Genomic DNA, 20,859 nt, shown 5'->3' with positions numbered 1-20,859 from the left:
TTGTTTTTCAGCAATTTTAAATTCTCCCTCGAAACAAGTAACATGTCATTTATAGTTAAAGGGATAGTTCAACCTTTCGGCAAATTCACCCATTTTTCAGCAATTTTCAATTCTCCCTCGAAACAAGTAACATGTCATTTATAGTTAAAGGGATAGTTCAACATTTCGGCAAATTCACCCATTTTTCAGCAATTTTCAATTCTCCCTCAAAACAAGTAACATGTCATTTATAGTTAAAGGGATAGTTCAACATTTCGGCAAATTCACCCATTTTTCAGCAATTTTCAATTCTCCCTCAAAACAAGTAACATGTCATTTATAGTTAAAGGGATAGTTCAACATTTCGGCAAATTCACCCATTTTTAGCAATTTTCAATTCTCCCTCGAAACAAGTAACATGTAACCCCCCGTGTGTGTCTCAGGTGTCTCAGGTGTGTCGGACGCAGCGGGAGCGGCTCCGGAGAAGGACCGGTCCTGCCTCTTCATCCTGAACGCCAGCGGCTCCAGTCGCCCCACGGCGCAGGTCCTCCCCGTCCAGACCGACTCCGCTCCTCCTCCTCCTCCTCCTCCTCCTCTCCCCCTCTCCTCCTGCTCCTCCCACCTCCCCTTCGGCCTCCCGCAGCCACAGCAGCCCCCCCCCTACCACCACCACCACCACCACCACCACCACCAGCAGCAGCAGCAGCAGGCCGGCGGCTACCCCCAGACCCTGCTCTCCCCCGTCGTCTCCAACCCGGCGCGCATCATGACCTCGCCGCGCAAGCCCCGCCCCCCTCCGCTGTGCACGGACGACAGGACTAAGCCGCTGCCGTCTGCTGCTGCTGCTGCTGCGGCGGCGGCGGCGGCGGCGGCTGCAGGCTTCAGCCCCGGGGGTCTCGGGGGTCTCGGGGTGGGGATGGGGATGTCGGGGATGGGGGCGGTGCGGCTGGAGAGCCTGTTCCCGGCGCTCGGCGGCGGCGTGGACGGATCGTCGGCGCTCCAGGACTCGACGGTTTGTCTGGGCGCCGTGGGTCTGATGGTGGAGACCAGCTCCGCTCTGACCTCCACCTCCAACAGCCTCCACCACGTCTCCCACCCCCCGCTCCACTTCCACCTCTCCTCCTCTTCCTCCTCCTCCTCTTCCTCTTCCTCTTCCTCCTCCTCCTTCTCTTCCTCTTCCTCCTCCTCCTTCTCTTCCTCTTCCTCTTCCTCCTCCTTCTCATCGTTTTCCTCCCCCTGTCCCTCCACGAAGTCCGGCTCACAGTCTGGGAACTCTGGAGGAGGAGGTGGGGGTGGCTTCGTTTCCATGGCAACCGCCGGCAGCGTTCCCGTGGCCGCGGTGCCCGGCAACACTTACTACCCCCCCCAGCCCACCTCCAGCCCCTCCTCCCCGTCCCCGTCCTCCGCCTCCGCCTCTTCCTCGTTGTCGTTGGATCAAAGTTCAGGTCACGCCGCCACTTCCGTGTGTGTTTGCAGCTCCTGCGGTTGCCGGGGGAACTGCGGCACCTACGGGGCGTTGCCTGGATACGCGGCGGCCGGCTACCTGCAGCCGTTCGCCTCGGCCGGCCCCTCCCTCTTCACGCTGGGACCCCTGCTCCACCTCAGCCCCCTGCTGGCCTCGTCCAGCGGCGCCGGCGCCGCGGCCGCGCCCTTCTCCTACCCCATGATGATGCCGCCGCCGCCGCCGCTCTACCGCCACAGCCCCGTGTCACACGACCAGCAGCACGGCTTCGGCTTCTACCACCCGCACGGCACCATGGGAAACGGAGGCCAGAAACGGGCGGCGGGGAGTCTGTCGTGTTACAACTGTGGCGCCAACGGACACAGAGCAGAGGACTGCAAACAGCCGCCCATGGATTCAGCTCAGCAAGGTGAGTTTATTCCTCTATTTAACTGTAATTTTATTATCATTATTATTATTAAAGCAGAAGTAAGTGATATATTTGTGTTAATATAAGTCTTAAATAGTTATATCTTCCGACAGCAATCACTTACATAGAGTGTTTGGTCTGAAACACGGGTCTCTCAGTCCCTCTGCTCTGCTCTGAGCCGAAGAGAAAACATTTATCGTATCCTACAGTTTTTATCCAATGAGAGAGAACGACATGCAGGGCTGTGTGTGCAGCCAAGGAACGCCGTGAATGTGGCGACGTAGGGACGAGGACTGTTATGGTGCGTTCAAGGAAACTCGTTTTTTTCCGACCTGTGAAGTGGTACCAGTTCGATCTGGTACGAGTTCACCGGTCGGAAGTTACGAGTGGCCGTTATAGTGACTTTCACCGGTAAAACAGGTCGGAAAAACACGAGTGGGTTGCCTGGAACGCTACAAAGTCGTAAGTTGTGACTTGAAGCTGTAATTTATGATTTCAAAAGCCTGCCTGGAACGCAGCATTAGCGAAAACGACCGGATCACTCACTTCTGCTTTAAGCCTTTATTTCGAACATGGAAGTATAAGTATTTAGAAAGTATAAGTATTGAAAGTATAAGTATTTCGAACATGAAGGTATAGCCTAAAGCAGAGGTCTTCAACAGGGGGTCCGTGACCCCTAGGGGGTCCGCGGAGGTGCTGCAGGGGGGTCGTGAAATCTTTGGTTGACTAGACAAAGTTTTATATCTTTTAGTTTTCACATTTATGTTTCAGATAAAAATGTCAACTGGAATAGCTTGTCTGCATGATTATCATACAGTTGACACACAAAGTTGATATTGGCATTGGCATCAGTGAACAAGGTCTGTTTATAAATGGCAGAGGGACAGCCCCCTACTCACTGTACCGCTTGTACACGTTTAGAAAAAACATGAATGAATAGCTTAGTATTGAATGCACAATAACAAGCTATGTTTATACATGATACTGGGCCCAGTTCAATATAATACACAATTTTTTAATATAGTAGGGGTCCCTGCTCCATCTCTCCGTCAGTTTGGGGGTCCTTGGCCTGAAAAACGTTGAAGACCCCTGGCCTAAAGAAACTGACAGAAGACAAAGCAAACAACTACAAAAAAAAACACAAAAAAAGAAAAACAAATATGGTAACACTTTATAATAAGTACACACTATTAAGCATTAGTTAAGCCCTAATAAATACTGAATTCTTCATTTATAACGCATGAATACTAAGTAGTATGTAGTTTATAAACACAGTTTATAAACAGTGCTTATCAATGGTGAGTAAAACATTTTTAACTGTGTTTATAAACTACATACTACTTAGTATTCATGCGTTATAAATGAAAATTCAGTATTTAAAGCAGAAGTAAGCGGAATATTTGTGTTAATATAAGTCTTAAATAGTTCTATCTTCCGACGGCAATCACTTCTATAGAGTGTTTGGACCGAAACACGGGTCTGTCAGTCACTCTGCTCTGCTGTAAGCCGAGGAGAAAACGTCTTGTATACTTCCTTGTATCCTACAAGCTTTATCCAATGAGGAGAGAGAACGGCATGAAGGGGCGGTCCTCTCTGTGTGTGCAGCCAAGGGATGCGCGTGAATGTGGTGACGTAGGGACGAGAGCGGGGACTGCTAACTCCATCTGCTGACAAGAAGTTAGCCAAAACCACCGGATCGCTTACTTCTGCTTTAATGCTTAACTAATGCTTAAAGGGATAGTTCAACATTTTGGCAAATTGGCCCATTGCCATAATCGCTATAGTCATAGCAGTAGGTTCATTACCTTTAATTGTAGGTGTAAGCTATTTTCAGTACGGCGGAGCGCAGCAGCTGGCTGCTCAGAGCTACGCTATGGAGGCTAACGGAATTTCTTGGTTTCCCTCATTAAACTCATCAAATACAAAATCCCAAAACTCCACAGCGCTTTTGTAGACAAGTTGTGACCTGCACAACCACCACGCTATGAGATAATGACGGAACGATACGAAACGGAGCCGTTTTCGAGGTAAATACAGGGTAAATACGGAGACTGCTTGCTGAAAAACTGTCCCTGAACGCAACGCGCATCAGTGGTTTTGTATGAATTTACCTCGAAAACGGCTCCGTTTCATATCGTTCCGTCATTATCTCATAGCGTGGTGGTTGTGCAGGTCACAACTTGTCTACAAAAGCGCTGTGGAGTTTTGGGATTTTGTATTTGATGAGTTTAATGAGGGAAACCAAGAAATTCCGTTAGCCTCCATAGCGTAGCTCTGAGCAGCCAGCTGCTGCGCTCCGCCGTACTGAAAATAGCTTACACCTACAATTAAAGGTAACGAACCTACTGCTATGACTATAGCAATTATGGCAATGGGCCAATTTGCCAAAATGTTGAACTATCCCTTTAATAGTGTGTACTTATTATAAAGTGTTACCACAAATAGTAATGGAAAAAAAATAAAATGAATAAATCATATTCATCAACAGTCTTACATGCTCGAAAGGGAGTAGGAAGAAGTAAAAAAACGTATATGGTCCTACCCCTTGTCTACACAGTATAATCAAGTCATTTAAACCAATGATGAATTAAACAACTACTTATCTTATCTTATCTTATCTTATCAATCCGCTTCAAATCCATTTTCCTTCCACAGTTTCCATCAATTTGAAAACGTATCTCTGCTTTTACAAGACGTGTAAAGAGCCACCTGTAAATTAAAGTGCTCCAAACCACTTTGTTTCATTTTTAAGTGGAAATGTCACATTTTTTGGATTAGAAAAAAAGTGACAGAATTTATTTGGTTTCATTTGGTTTAAGTTTCATTATTTCTTATTTCCGTGTTTCACAGGGACGTTCCGGCTGAAGTACACTCCTCACTCCGACAGTAAGGACTCAGGGGACTAACCAGCAGAAACACCAGTGGATCTGAAGACTCCTGAAGACAACAGCGACCTCATGTTCCTGCTGAACGCCGGGCAGCAGCTGAACGGCGACGTGCCTGCGTGAAGAGCCAGCGTGCGCGTCTGTGCACGACGAGGCAACGCGAGACAAGACTCCTGCTCCTCCTGATCCAAACGCAGACACCTTCTTTCATCCTCTGTGATTCTTTTGCAGCGGATAAAAGAGCCAAGACGAGGATGGAGACGGAGAACAGATCCCTCCTCAGATCTCAAGGAGAGGTGGGATTTGTAAGGCCTGACATCCACAGAGGAAACACCAGCTAGATGACTGAGTCTCAGTGCATTTTAACTTGTTCTGAACCATAAAACCCACTTTAAAGGGACAACGAGGAGTTTTGGAAAAGCGAAGCGTTTTCACACTACATTTATGAGCCTCCGCGCGCACCGTAAAATTCTTTGACCGGCGCAAGACAGACTCATGTTTTCATTCATCAATAATTAAAGTCAGAGGTTCGAAGACGATCACATACCGTCGTAGTTCCCACCATAAACGGCGATTCGGCTGCGTTATTCTCATGACTCGCCACGAAACCGAAAGTAAAGAAACGCTGGTCGGCTCGCCCAGCATTTCCGCCACCACTAATAATAACAAAATAACGATAGAGACAAAACGATATATTTATCGAAAATGGGCCCATTAACAAGTGTGGGTAGCGGAGATTCATCCACATTAACGTGAGACTTTTTTATAACCAAATAGAAACTCCTTGTTGTCCCTTTAATTGATTCATGCTCTTATTCTGAAAGACTGGACTCCTTGGATAAACTGTATGTTCATGTCTCTAAATGCACAAAGCAGCTCCAGTGTTATTTTCCCTTGTCAGGAGAAATGAAGAGAGACGTTTTCTCATCTTCTGATCAGGTTTGATTGACTTCTGTCCACAGATCTCATCCTACAAGGGCTGTGTCCCATTTCCATACTACACTCTAAGCTATATATCTTGTATATTATATTCACATTTCTACTTTACATATATTTTTGGCAACTATTATACAACAGGAAAACATAGGCAACTTTACTGCCGCTGTCAGTTTCACTTCGTAAAGAGACAGAAAACATGCTTTTCAAAATATTGTTATTTTATTTTCTGAGGTGTTTCTGGGTTAGTTTTTAATTTTTTTGCAGCTATTTTACTTTCTGAAACACTAAAGAGTCTAGTGTTTTTAATTTTACATACTGACATACTGTTTGAGTGTAGTCTACTTTGTCACTTTGACCCTGTGGTGGAAACTACACAGGGTCATAGGAAAAGTGTGCAACTGTACTATGGATTCAGGACACAGCTCAACTGTTTTTAAGAGTTTTTGTTTTGTCTAAAGTGCCCTTTGGAAATACTCACAGCAATGTTGGTCACACCTCGAGGAAAAACACTAAATGTTCACAAAAGTGTCTTTTTTGGTTTGTTTTACATTTATACATCAAGACGTCTCCAATCTCAGAAACTGATTTGAGGGATTGATCCTCTAGAGACCAGTCAACCAGTCGATGCACCAGTAGAAAACGACACGCAGCAGCAGCATGCAGCTCCATTAATCTGCATGTGACAAGACACTGTGCAAATGATGCAGCAGCTTCACGGTACACACACTATATCCACACGACTTCAGTGTCTGGAGCTGCGAGGCTGCTGCTGCTAACAGGATCATAGGACTTCATCCCTGGGCTCCTCACAGAAACTTTTTCCATTGTTGCCTATTGTGATGCGTTTACTAGTAATCAGTAAACACAGCATCATGTGTATCGATGAGGATCATTGGGGCGCCTCATTAAAGAGTCGACAGTAACTTTGTGGCCTCTGACGGTCGTTACAGATGGAAACTGCACCGGTCACCTTCGTGTCTTCATCAGTCGTGCCTTTTGGATCCGCAGCTTCTCTACCTCTGGCACAGGCGGCCACTTTGCTGTCAAACAGAGCTCCTATCAGACTTTTAGCACTGATAGTATCAGCAGTTCACACCAGCGTTTGCAAGGTGTCATCCAAAGAGAATAAACAGAAACAGAAAGAGATTTTCTTCCCGGTCTGGGTTTGATGATGTCAACCTGACCGGATGTTTTTTCGCTCCAGGAACGATGGAGCTGCCTCTTTTTTGTAAGGAATATGTACAGTGTTCATGGCAGATTGAAGCCAGGACGGCTGATTTTTTGAGAGTTGTTGTTGTTGTTGTGTTGTTGAGTGTGTGTGAGTGAGTTGCTGGGCAGGACCCAGAGTTTCACAGACAGACACGAGGACAGCTGGTCCTCCAGACGAAACTCTATCTGTGCCCCTGGAGGGCGCAGCATAGGGATGTGGTATGTTTATTTAAAATAGTAAAAAAAAAAAACGAAACTTCAGTATGTTAAACAATTTCTGTCTTGTGTTGAAATTTAGATTTCAGCTGTGCAACTGTCCTGATGGAAAAAAAACACCTTTTTTCATCAGTTACAAATCAGAAAACAGCTTTATTTTCATCATTTTATAAACGTAATACCAAAGAATACTCTGTGAGGTTTTTTTTTTACTTCTTATTTTCACAGTACGGCATGGTAACGTGATGCTCCAGCATGCATGTTGCTTTTGAAATATTTTGTGCAAATGTTTGAACCCAGTTTATAAGTATGCACTTCATTTGTAGGACAGATTTTATATTGTTAATTGTGTTGAACTTTAATAAAAAAAACAACATTTGCTGATCCTCTCCTTTCATCACGTCGTCCATGTGGTTTATTCATTACACAGACGTTGATTCACAATGATTTGCAGTCCTGATCCTTCGACAGCAATGACAATGAGCCAACATGGACAGAAACTGAAGCAGCCAATTGGACTTCAGCCTCCATTCATTTCAATCTGTCTGGGTGAGTGTCTGTATCTCCAACAACAACTCGTAAAACTAAGGAATCAGATCTAAATCTTGTAACTGCAGGACTTGGGTTAAAATTGTCCCATGGCGCAGCGCTGAGATTACAGGTCTCACTTTGTCACAGAGGATAAAATAAAAACACAATTCTCATCCACCGAAAATTACAGAGAACACAGTGGAATATAAAAACTCTATTTATACATGTAAAAATATATATTTTCACGATGCAATAAAACACAGGGACAAAAAATGACTATTGTCTTTTTTTCTGCTCTCATTTGATTTGTTTTTAAATGGCCATTATATTTACATGTTCAGTTTCAGGCCAATTATGATAAACTGACTGATCTGGGAAAACAAAAAGCCCTAATATATATTATACATCTTTCTTTAAGTTCAGGAGCAATATTTAAAGACGTCACATTTGGCCCTTTTCTCCATCAATAAAAGATGATCATCAGATAAATCTACTTGCTACCTCTAAAACTAATTTAACGTGAGAATAACACAAGAAACTCGTAATCATTTAATTTTTTTGCATTTTATTTATTGTTTACAAAATACCAACATAAATACATAAGAGGAAGCTGTGTGATATTGCTGTGTGTGGAGGTGTGTGTGTGTGTTTGTATGTGTGTGTGTATGAGACAGGAGGACACTCCTCCGCTGTGACAAACACACAGTGGCTTTCAGTCAGAAAGAAAACATCACCTTCACATACTGTCGACAAGGAAGAGCCAAGACGATGAAATAAAAATCACATTAAATATAAAGAACCAAAAAAAAAAAAAAAAACAGATAAAATACTGCGATATAAAAGCAGCTAAACCTCAGATCTAATAAAAGAGGAAGAGGAAGAGGAGGAGGAGGAGCACAACAGCACAGAGAGCGCAGGAAGGACCATCTACAGGCAAACTAGGATGCTCAGCCCTTTGCAAACCCACTGGGCAGGTGTGACGGCCCCACAGCGACAGTGAGAAGACCTGACGTTCATCAAACATGCCCGCCGGGTTTCAGGACCTTTTCTCCATAACAAGATCAAAACAAGACAGAAAAAAAAAAAAGGGAAACGACAAATGACCCCTCCTCCCCCTCATCAGCATTAACAGAAACACCATCGTCATGATCCTCCAGTCACACATGCAATCAGCCCATGCTCCTCTTAGTGTGTCCAAATACAACTTGGTTACACTCTCAATTGAAACCCTCTTTACTGTAATATTCAAAAAGCCATAAAGTCAATATTATCTGTACACCAAGGCATCTTTTTTTTCTTTTCTTTTCTTTTTTTTTTAAATTGCAAACTACAATCATCAGTTTCAAGATCAAAAGCAGTTTCCTAACATCTTTTTGTTACAGTGAAGAAGACGCTTCAGGCTACAAGGAACAGAGGGATTAAAACAAATAAAATAAGATAAAATAAAGGACCATAGAGGGAATGTGAGGAGATGTGTTGATTAATAAGGGTCTTCTCTACTTCAGTTTGTCCTCAGACTGCCATAAAAAGCTTCATTAAAAACAATGTGCGAGTTGGGAAACAAAAAAAAAAACATAAACAAAATAAAACCTTGAAATCAAGGTCGGCTTTGTTCATCGGCTAATGTATATACTATAGATAAATGGTGGAGCCTCACCACTTCTATGTACTATCACTAACTGAACTGTATATATATACATTAACATAGAGAGCCTTAGCGGAAGCAGGAAGTAACGGCGCCATGGGACCTCAACTCTGAAAAACACCGCCATTCAAATGAACGGGACTGAAAGTTTTATTTCGTGATCCGATTGAATTGCACCATGAGAAAAAAATATGTCCTCTACCTGTTTAAAACATCACGTTTCATGAAGAGAAATCAGCAGTTTATCGTAAAACGGCAACAGAAGAATGTATTTTGTGTAAAGACCGCTCTACGGACTACAGATCTGTGTCCCACAAAAAATACGTCACCAACTGACACGGGAAAGGGCGGCATTTGGTGTGTGACGTCACCTACGCGACTTGTAGTCTTTCTGCTTACAGATTCTTCTGAATTTTATTTTAAACTGCTGATTTCTCTTCATGAAATGTGATGTTTTAAACAGGTAGAGGACATATTTTTTCCTCATGGCACAATTCAAACGGATCACGAAATAAAACTTTCAGTCCCGTTCATTTGAATGGCGGTGTTTTTCCAGAGTTGAGGTCCCATGGTGACCGTTAACTTACTTCCTGCTTCCACTTAGGCTCTCTATATAATAAGCACAGCCTGGGAGACACATGACGACGACGACAACACTGAGGACGTCGACAGCACGTTGCTGTAACGACATGATTCACCAGAGAGGAAAGGGACATCACAGAAGCCGAGACACACGGTGAAAGACTCTTTAGGCCCGAGTCCAAGTCATCTGATTTTTTTGGGGGGAGGGGAGTTTCTCTACTTTAAAGGGATAGTTCACCCTAGAATGATATTTCGCTCATTATCTACTCACCCTCATGTTGACTAAGGGCTGGAAGAATTTTCAGAGTCCACCGTCCCTTCTCTGAGTTACAGGGGGTCTTGGCGTAGCAGTGCATGTCCATATAACGGTTGCAAAGGGACACCAGAGCTCTTCGTAAAAAAACACACACAAAAAAACATCCAAATACCTCCATGATGCTCGTATGTAATGTCCGTCTTGTGCTGAAGCCCCAAATTGCGTAATTGTCCCGAAAAAAATTAAATAAGTCTATATTTTAAGCTTGTTTGTAGCGGAAGCTTCTCGAAGCTCCTCTTCCTGGTCCGTCCAAAATCTCGCGTGATTCGCAGTAACCGCACTGACGCCGGCGCAAATCACGCGAGATTTGGACGGACCAGGAAGAGGAGCTTCGAGAAGCTTCCGCTACAAACAAGCTTAAAATATAGACTTATTTAATTTTTTTCGGGTGGACTCTGAAAATTCTTCCAGCCCTTAGTCAACATGAGGGTGAGTAGATAATGAGCGAAATATCATTCTAGGGTGAACTATCCCTTTAAACTCTGTTGTTGTTGTTGTTGTGGTGGTGGTGGTGGTCGACCCCCCCTCCCCTCCCCTCCCCTGTGGCTTTATGCTACTGGGTGAGTGTGGTCGCACACAATCGATCAGTTTATCCGCTCGACCTGAACCGATTAGAGCTGAGAGACGATCGTGGCCTACGTTCGCCGTGTTTTAGGTTTAGTAGTTTGTGTTTTCGATCTTACACAGTCAGGACTAAAGGTGTGCAGCAGGAGCTATGGAGGGGGGATGAGGGAGGGGGGAGGGGCTATAAACTACAAGTGTCCAATCGCCAGCCAGGTGGAGGAAGGAGGAGGAGGAGGAGGAGGAGGAGGAGGAGGAGGTTCACTGGGAGGAGGAGGTGGTGGTAGAGCCGAAGGTCTCCTGGGAGGCGTACACCATGTAGAGGAAGCCATCTTGGTCCCGCTCCCGCTCGTACACCTCGGAGATGGCGGCCGACACCGACACCATGCTGTGGCCGTTGACCAGCAGGAAGAAGGCCTGGTTCGAGTTGAGCTGGAGGCGCCTCCTGGTGGAGGGGAGGAGGACATGACACGAAGTGAGGAGGAGGAGGAGAAGAGGAAAAATGAGAAATGGCAAAAGAAGGAAAAGGAAACAGGTTAGGAGGCTAAGAGAGGTATGAAAGGAGGAGGTGAGAGAAGGAGAAAGAGGGGAGAGGAAAGCAAGAAGGAGAGAAGAAGAGAGGGGGAGCTGGGGAAGAGAGGAAGAAGGACATGAGAGAAGAAATAGGGGGAGGAAAGGAGAGAATTAAGAAATGGAGAAGGGGAAAGGAAAGGAAACAGAGAGACAAGGAGAGGTGAGAAAAGAAGGGGATGAGAGGAGAAGGAAAGGAGGAAGGAAGAAGGACAGAAGAGTGAGGAAGCTGGGGAGAGGAGGATAAAGGACATGAGAAAAGAAACAGGGGGAGGAAAGGAGAGAATGAAGAAATAGAGAAGGGGAAATGGGAGGAAAGGAAAGGAAAGGAAAGGAAAGGAAAGGAAAGGAAAGGAAAGGAAAGGAAAGGAAAGGAAAGGAAAGGAAAGGAAAGGAGACAGGTTAAAAGGAAAAAAATAGGTAAAGAAACAGAGAGACAAGGAGAGGTGAAAAGGACAAAGGAGGATAAAGGACATGAGAGAAGAAACAGGGGGAGGAAAGGAGAGAATGAAGAAATGGGAAAGGAAACAGAGAGACAAGGAGAGGTGAAAAAAGAAGGAGATGAGAGGAGAAGAAATCAAAGGAGAAGGAAAGGAGAAAGCAAGACAGACAGAAGAATGAGGAAGCTGGGGAGAGGAGGATGAAGGACACGAGGGAAGAAATGGCAGGTATGAAAGGAGGAGGTGAGAGAAGGAGAAAGAGGGGAGAGGAAAGCAAGAAGGAGAGAAGAAGAGAGGGGGAGCTGGGGAAGAGAGGAAGAAGGACATGAGAGAAGAAATAGGGGGAGGAAAGGAGAGAATTAAGAAATGGAGAAGGGGAAAGGAAAGGAAACAGAGAGACAAGGAGAGGTGAGAAAAGAAGGGGATGAGAGGAGAAGGAAAGGAGGAAGGAAGAAGGACAGAAGAGTGAGGAAGCTGGGGAGAGGAGGATGAAGGACATGAGAAAAGAAACAGGGGGAGGAAAGGAGAGAATGAAGAAATAGAGAAGGGGAATGGGAGGAAAGGAAAGGAAAGGAAAGGAAAGGAAAGGAAAGGAAAGGAGACAGGTTAAAAGGAAAGGAGACAGGTTAAAAGGAAAAAAAATAGGTAAAGAAACAGAGAGACAAGGAGAGGTGAAAGGGACAAAGGAGGATAAAGGACATGAGAGAAGAAACAGGGGGAGGAAAGGAGAGAATGAAGAAATGGGAAAGGAAACAGAGAGACAAGGAGAGGTGAAAAAAGAAGGAGATGAGAGGAGAAGAAATCAAAGGAGAAGGAAAGGAGAAAGCAAGACAGACAGAAGAATGAGGAAGCTGGAGAGAGGAGGATAAAGGACACGAGAGAGGAAATAGAGAAGAAATAGGGGGAGGAGAGGAGAGAATGAAGTAATAGAGAAGGGGAAAGGAAAGGAGACAGGATAAAATGGAAAACATAGGTAAAGAAACAGAGAGACAATGAGAGGAGAAGGAAAGGAGAAAGCAAGAAGGACAGAAGAGTGAGGAAGCTGGAGAGAGGAAAGAAGAGAATGAAGAAACAGAGAAGGGGAAAGGAAAGGAAAGGAAAGGAAAGGAAAGGAAAGGAAAGGAAAGGAAAGGAAAGGAAAGGAGGCAGGTAAAGAGGAAAAAATAGGAAAGGAAACAGAGGGACCAGAAGAGGTAAAAAAAAAGGAGAAGGACAGAAGAGTGAGGAAGCTGGAGAGAGGAGGATGAAGGACACGAGAGAAGAAATGGCAGGGGAGAAGGAGAGGATGAAGGAGTGAAAGGAGGGAAGGGAAGATGAGCTCTTCTACCTGATGATCTTGATGAGTTCGCTCATGTTGACGTGGTCCGGCACCAGGAACTTGGTCTTGTCCAGGATGGGCAGCTGTTTCTCTCCTTTATACCTCTCAATTATCACCTGCAGGAGACACACACACACACACACACACACACACACACACACACACACACACACACACACACACACACACAGAGACACAAACACACACAAACGTCATCATCAATCAATGATTTCTGCTCTTGTCTCGTGTTTCTCGCGGCCGTTTTCAGGGCTGACAGCTGAAACTGCTCAGACCCGCCGGCCGGCCGGTGTCTGTGTGATCAATAGATGAGATGAAACAGAGAGAGGAGGCAGCACACATATCAGATGATGAGGTAAAAATAGAAGACAGCACTTTCTCTCGCTTCTCGACTTCTCCACCGGACCGAGACTGATTCCACTTGGAGCTACGAACGAACGAACGAACGAACGCACAATCTTTTGGTCGCCGGAAAACAATTCAGTCGAGTTTGTGTTCCCCTGTTACTGTATTGTATTTATGTTCTGGGACTCCGGATGGAAATTAGCATCGATGCTATAATCCGGCACATTTACATGTTTCTTATATGTACATTGATGTGCGCTGTCCCAGTCAAATAAACAAATAAAGTAAAGTAAAGTAAAGTGAAGATGTGTTTCAGATAAATAAAAATGGCACAAAAACCTCCTCAGCGCTGACTGCAAGTTACAAATGACATGAATCTGCTGCTGCACTAATCTAGTTCACACAAGAAACGACTGTCTCCATCACTCACAGCCTAAACTGCTGAGTCCTAACGATGCTTATGTAACATTTTAATAATGTTATCTGTAATTAATTAGTGGATAAAACTATTCTATCAGAGTATAAGTAATGTGATTTATTATCAAACATTACATTTGATTAGATACGAATGGGGTGGAATGAATATTGTCGCTTCTTCATGCTCTTGAATTGCCCCTCGGGGATAAATAAAGTTTTTTGAATTGAATGGAACTGAATTGAATCAGCACGTGTGGAGTTTTATTCTAAACACATTAAGAGATAAGTGATAAATAAATAGATGTCGCTTCAAAGTGAGAGGCAGCAAAAGACAGAGGTGACTGTTGTGGTTGTTTTCTGCGTTTATATTTACACACAGTTAAATTAACAGTGGCCTCGTACTTTATTAAGTCTTTGAAAGATGTTCGGTTCTAGTGTTGAACTATAAGATTAACTGAACTCTTTTTTTTCAGACTGTCAGAGACAGATTTAAAGAAATTAACAGCAGCAGCTGAGTCCAAGATATTTTTTATTTGAGGCTCCAGACACACGGTGACATTTTCAGTCACTCTCTCTCTATGTCGGGAGCCACAGACAGAGGGCATTATGCTCAACCGTCTTGTAAACACTTCATGTTTAAAGAGTGTGTCCTTGAGGCCTAAAACATATGATGGATGCATAAAACTTTTGAGAAGCTGATTTTCTTTTCTTTTTTTATAATATATACATTTCCTTACATTTACATTTCTCCCTTTTTTACGGCTGCACATAATCTTTTTACACTTATAATTAGGAATCATGTAAGAATAAAACTTGATACATAACTATACATTTTAAAATATATATAGGTGATGAGATAAATAATAATAAATAGAAACAGTAACAAATATATTACACAAATTTAGAATGAAAAAGCTGATTTTCTCTGCATTTTACCCACATGTTTCCTGGTGAACTTCTCCGTAGCGCAGCCAAGTGCACAGAATTGGGAAATACAGTGACTCAGAGAATGAATCATGCATACAGGATATTGATATCACATTGATTCATCATATCAATCTATTTCCTAGTCTGCCAAGAGTCAGTGAAACGAAATTTCGTTCTATGCACACTGTGTAATTTGAACGACAATAAAGTATACCTATTCTATTCTAACTTGAAAATGAAAGCAAAGTGGTGATTTAAAGTTTCAGCAGAGTAAGTAATTGAGGCATAAATGGAAGCAGATAAGCAGTTGCAGGAGGCAGGGCCGGCTCTCACAGCTATAATCAGTCTGTCACACTGCCCCCTGCCCCCACCCCCCCCACCCCCACCCCTCCCTCACCCACAGGCTCCACTGTGACTGTGGCTGTCTAGATGAGGTTGCGTTACAGTGAGACAGTGCATCTGCCTCTGGTCTCGACACTTAACCAACATGACATGGCAGTTTATAACCCCGGGGGAGTGCACAGGAAATACACACACACACATACACATATACACAGTGTGTGTGTGTGTGTGTGTGTGTGGGGGGGGTGCTTTTAAGATGAGTGGAGGTCTTAAACGACACAGCAGGTGGACTGGACGACTGCTGCTGCGACACTCTATCTCAAAATGATAAACTGAGCAGGTGAAACACGAGGTGTGCGTTTTGTTTTGTTTACTGCCGGTTGCCAGGAGACGCCAGACATCTGACTTGTTGGCAGTTACAGCGGCGGCGGCGGTGACGATGGTCCCACCCTTTGCTCATTTACAGAGCCGCCAACAGAAACAATTGCTGCTGCTGCTTGAGCCACACTGCTTGTGAGCTATATAGACTGAATTATTGAATAACAGGAGATAACACATGTCTCACACGCAGAGAACAACCAGGAAACATGTGGTCAGACTTTCCGTTCTGCGAGGGAGGGAGTTTGTCTTGTTCTTAACTTGTGTGTCTTCCTGCTGCCTTGTTGTGCGTGACATGATGACAAACAGTTTTTTTAAAGTTTAAAGTGTGTGAACATAATGAGTGAACTGACTTTTCTCGTGTGTATTTATTTCAAACTCACAGGTATCTTGTTAGGGTGCTGCTCCCGGATCAGTCTGACATCCTCTACTCTCTGTTCTGCAGGGCGGAAAACAAAGGGAGAAAAAAAAAAACAGACAGGTTAACAGAGGTGAAAGTCATCTGCTGATAAAACACAAATGAGATAATATACAAAGTAGACACACATGCAAAGTCAGGCCAACGGTAAAAAAAAAAAAAAAAAACCCAAACAAGGCCAGAGAAGAAGACCAGGCAGGTGTTAACGTCTTATCATGCTGCTTAATTTGCATAAAAAGTATTGAAACCATTCCTTTAGCGATCACATGAGGATCAGTTGATTACTACATTGACCGGTTCAACAGGTTTGTGTACTGTAGGTGTTACACATCGCACCTTCTCATAAGATCTCAACCAGGCTCCAAAATAAAATAAAAAACTTTATGGTTTTAATACTGAGCTGAGCAGAAACATGTGGGAACGATGTATTTAACCAAGCGCTTAGTAGACTAATGCTCTCTGGTGTAAACATAATGGGCTTTCCTAAAATCCACTCATGGTGGAACCGCATTGTTCCACCACAGCGATTAGCAGATTATTATTATACAGAAATTATAAAGAGATCCAACTCAGTTTTCACTCATTTAGAGCAGTTTGTGCAGACAAGTGTGTCAGTGCTGTGTAATATGCTTCCCAATTTCCCAATCCATTTCATTTATAAAGCACAATTTGAATAAACACAAAGGTTTCCAAAGTGCTGTACAGTAAAATAAAAACCATATAACATACTAAGAAAGGAAAAAAATACTAAAGATAAAAAAAAAACACAATAAAACATAGGGAATAAATATACTAGTGTCCACCCCAGGTAAAATATCATTCTGTGCACATAAAATCAACAACCTACGTAGCGCAAAAAGCCAAAGAAAAGAGGTGGGTTTTAAGAAGAGTTATATTATATATTATAGTTAAAGCAGAAGTAAGTGATATATTTGTGTTAATATAAGTCTTAAATAGTTATATCTTCCGACAGCAATCACTTACATAGAGTGTTTGGTCTGAAACACGGGTCTGTCAGTCACTCTGCTCTGCTCTGAGCCGAGGAGAAAACATTTATCGTATCCTACAGTTTTTATCCAATGAGGAGAGAGAACGGCATGCAGGGCTGTGTGTGCAGCCAAGGAACGCCGTGAATGTGGCGACGTAGGGACGAGGACTGTTATGGTGCGTTCAAGGAAACTCGTGTTTTTCCGACCGTGAAGTCGTACCAGTTCGATCTGGTACGAGTTCACCGGTCGGAAGTTACGAGTGGCCGTTATAGTGACTTTCACCGGTAAAACAGGTCGGAAAAACACGAGTGGGTTGCCTGGAACGCTACAAAGTCGTAAGTTGTGACTTGAAGCTGTAATTTACGATTTCAAAAGCCTGCCTGGAACGCAGCATTAGCGAAAACGACCGGACCACTTACTTCTGCTTTAAATTAGACAGTGACGAGGCCTGCCTAATGTGCAGTGGTAGATCATTCCATAGTTTTGGAGCTGCCTTCACAAATTCTTAAACACACCAGCATGGGAGAAATCAAACTAAAATGTTTTTATCATACAATAGTGATCCTAGAGGCTGCACAATGTTCACGAGTAGCTAGATGTCTGTGTTTCGTTTTTTTTGGGGGGGGGGGGGCTCAGCTGAAAAACTTGATGGCAGCAGCTCCAGAGGTCGGGTCGGGTCAGGTGCTGAAAGGACGGTTCACTTGTTCATCAGTGACCTCGGGCAAAGCAGGCAACTTCCTTTCTGAGTTTAAACCTAATTCGAAGTGATTTGTAAGGCACTAACAGATAACAACAGATAACAACAATTGCTCAGTCGGTGCCCTTTGACCTAACAACAACAACAACAACAACAGGATCAGTGGGCTACACATGGTCGAACATGGCAGCGCACCGCCACCGCCGACCCTTCTGAGCTTTGTCAGTCAGCTGAAGTCGTATTAGTGAATTGAATTAGCGGTATCCTGTCCTGTCTTGTGTGTTTTTTTTGTGTTGGCTGAGCGGACGATTTATGTGCCCTCCCCTCTGATGGGATATCTAATTCAATCAGCTGATTACACACTGCTTCCAAAGGGACAAATGTTTGTCTTCCTAAGGGCAACGTTTTCATGCTTAACTCGAGGAAATGTGGGACATTGTTCCATGATTACATTTCGACCAACCGGGGATGAGCTAAAAAACCTGCTGCATGTGAAAACAGAGCGGCTCTGTATCTCATGACCAGTCCAAGCACCGTCCGGACAGCATGTGAGTCATCATCTTTCAGTCAAACAGGAAATAAAAATCAACAAACCGAACAAAAAGGGGAACCAGTTGACCGCAAAAACTTGAAGTGCCCCTTTTAACTTTTTCAGTTCTGTCATAATATGGGAATATTTGGTCAGCAGCGCCTGACACACTCCCTGAGTCATGTTATATGGCCTTATACTATACGGATGAGTAACCTGAACCATTTCCCATGTGGAAGTTGAACTTTAGACACAGTGGTTCACACACAGGTCTGGTGACAACGTAATGTAGCCTACATGTACATGTGATAACAACATATAGAGCACCAGAGGTAAAATAAACACTCTGTACCAGCTGGTGAACAGTAGGCCTATCACACTGTAAACCACCATTACTAATACACAGACTATTCCTTTATCAGTAAATATATAACCTGTTCACGTGTTCACATAAAAGTTTTAAGTTCAAAAACATCAACTTTGATTCACTTTGGGGTGTTTCTCAAATACACCCTCAACACACGTGACATATATGTTTCTCTCTGGCAGGCCCTCACGTGCAGTGGCTGTGTAAATTTGGACCAATCACGTGAGTTGGGAACAGGAAGTGCAGATACTTTTTAGTCACACTCGGGAAATGCGTGTCCAGAACAAAAAAAGAAAAAAGAAAAGATGAAAACATGTTTTTTCCATCCCCATTGTTCAAGGTGTATAGTTATGTATGACACTGAACTAAACTGGATTTCACAGTTTAACTATGGGCTGTCATATGCTTTTTATAGGTGAGAGGATGGATGACCACAGTTACCATGTGAGTCCTTTGTCTGTAGCTGGGGAAACACAAGTGAAACTAAAAACTAAAAACCCTGCATTGAGGCTTGTGAGGCCTTAAAACATCCACAGCTTTAAACTAAATAAAAACTTATCATCATTTCATCTAGTGCCCTGACAGAAACTCTCTCCCTCCCTCTCTCTCTTTCTCCTTCTTCTCCTCCTCCTCCTCCTCCTCCTCACACACACACAAACACACACACACTGTCCCATCCCCCAATCCTGCAGCTCTCTCTTTCTGCTCTGCCCTGCATTTCGACACCACTTTGTTTTCCCCCACCGCTCCGATGCAAGTAAACACACACACACACACAAGATGAGGCCTGCATGCAGTAAACACCCCTATGCTGCTATTCTTCTATTGTAGCTATTATATTTCTATTCTATTCTATATTTAAACCTGTGATGTAGCTATAGCGCCTACATATGGGAGCCATTTGTGTTTCGTCTTTCTTATAGATAAGTTGACAGGTCTGAAAAACCCCTGTATGTGTCTAATTCAGCTGTGCACACACACACAAACACACACAAACCTCCTGTATGTTTATTTAACTGTCCACTGGACGTTAATACTCTGGGATATTAACCAGCAGCAGAGTCTATAGGCTACCTGCATGGCCTGTCCACATTAGCGCTGCTGCACTTCAACTATGTTTTCTGAGGCAGAGGGAGCAGCTACAGCTACTAAGCTATAGTGTTATATAAAATGACAGTAGCCGGGTTGATAAAAGCAAATGAAGTGCATTAATAATAACAATAATGATAATAAAAAACATACCGTACGTCCTTCTTTGTTTGAAGGTTTTCTCTGAAGGCATATTGCGTCAAAGTCAACCAGTTGGCAGCGGCTGGAAACGGGGAGGTAAAGGCTGTAACAACGCAACAATAGAAAAAATAAAATAGAGAATAGAAAAAGAAGCTTTTAAAAAACAGGTTTATATATATATATATATATATATATAAAAAAGTGTCCGCGGCGTAAATACAAAATAAAACACTAAAAAATACTGGCAGGAGAGTCACTAGTTTCACAGACGGTTTGATGTCGTCGCTTCCTTCCTTTGCCTGTGTTTTTATCCGAGCAAGCAAAACAAACCAGTCAGCTGACCTCTGGCGTCATCGCCCCTCCTCCTCCTCCTCCCTCCCTCCTCCTGCCAAATTCAATTAAAGACAAAAAAACACTTCATTAGAGTTACATAAACACATCGAAGCACCAGGGTTGGGTGAATGGATGTGGGCCAGTGTTTCTATTGAGTTTCTATCTTTTTTTTCTTTTTTTTTAGGACAGTTTATATAGAGTTTGTTGGCCCTGGGAGCCCTTGCAAACAACTGCAAAGAAATGCAAAGACACAAGCCTACTATACTTCAAATTCAGAAAACAACTTCTGCAGTATCCCACAGCACCTGCAAATATACAAATGCACTATATAAACAAGAGTGAAGTGTTTCCGGGGACAGCAAAAAGTGACGACCCTGGTTAAAGACTGTAAGGAAAAGCTAATAGTAGTACATGTTGATAAATGATAAATAATAGGCCTAACAGAAATTTCTTTATTTCTGTATAGAAAAGAAAAGAAAACAGGGGTTTACAAAGTGCTTTGGCATGAAAGCAGTAACACACCAAAAGGAGAAACACACATGAAACAACAGGGACATAAACCCATAAAAACTCAAGCAACATACTGTATGTTTGTAATATCTGAACCATAGGCCTACAATATTCTATATTGACATTATAATAAATCAAACAAACTTAACTCATTTTCACTTCCATTGTTTTTGCAACAAAGCGAAAGTGTTTCTGTGAATACAAAAAAGTGACGGATCCAGTTAAGCTATAATCTTTCACAAATATAGCCACATGTCTCATGAAGGTAGGTTTGTTGGATTTATTTTAACATCAATA

At 43.3% G+C, this 20,859-nt stretch overlaps 2 protein-coding genes across 2 annotated transcripts in view; one reads left to right on the top strand and one right to left on the bottom strand.

Moving 5' to 3' along the window:
* zcchc14 (zinc finger, CCHC domain containing 14) overlaps positions 1-7,883 on the top strand; it is a 35,177-nt gene extending 27,294 nt beyond the window's left edge. Inside the window, exons 14-15 of the mRNA XM_085779902.1 lie at positions 432-1,850; positions 4,701-7,883. Of these exons, the coding sequence (XP_085636028.1) occupies positions 432-1,850; positions 4,701-4,756 (1,475 nt within the window). The 3' untranslated portion in view covers positions 4,757-7,883. The remainder of the gene's footprint in view (positions 1-431; positions 1,851-4,700) is intronic.
* A 291-nt stretch (positions 7,884-8,174) lies between these two features.
* Positions 8,175-19,818, bottom strand: map1lc3b (microtubule-associated protein 1 light chain 3 beta). Its single transcript, XM_085779901.1, has 6 exons — positions 19,732-19,818; positions 15,873-15,928; positions 13,072-13,178; positions 10,642-11,179; positions 9,900-10,071; positions 8,175-9,343 (listed from the first exon to the last, which is right to left on the bottom strand). Exons 1-4 carry the CDS (start codon positions 19,769-19,771, stop codon positions 10,996-10,998), a joined length of 387 nt encoding a protein of 128 aa, XP_085636027.1. The 5' UTR covers positions 19,772-19,818; the 3' UTR covers positions 8,175-9,343; positions 9,900-10,071; positions 10,642-10,995.
* Positions 19,819-20,859: the final 1,041 nt, after the last annotated feature.

This window comes from Trachurus japonicus, chromosome 6, assembly GCF_045865225.1.
Source record: "Trachurus japonicus isolate A0001 chromosome 6, Traja_1.0".
Classification (NCBI taxonomy): Eukaryota; Metazoa; Chordata; class Actinopteri; order Carangiformes; family Carangidae; genus Trachurus; species Trachurus japonicus.
The sequence above is the reverse complement of the archived record's forward strand: the minus strand, read 5'-3'. Positions and strand labels throughout refer to the sequence as shown.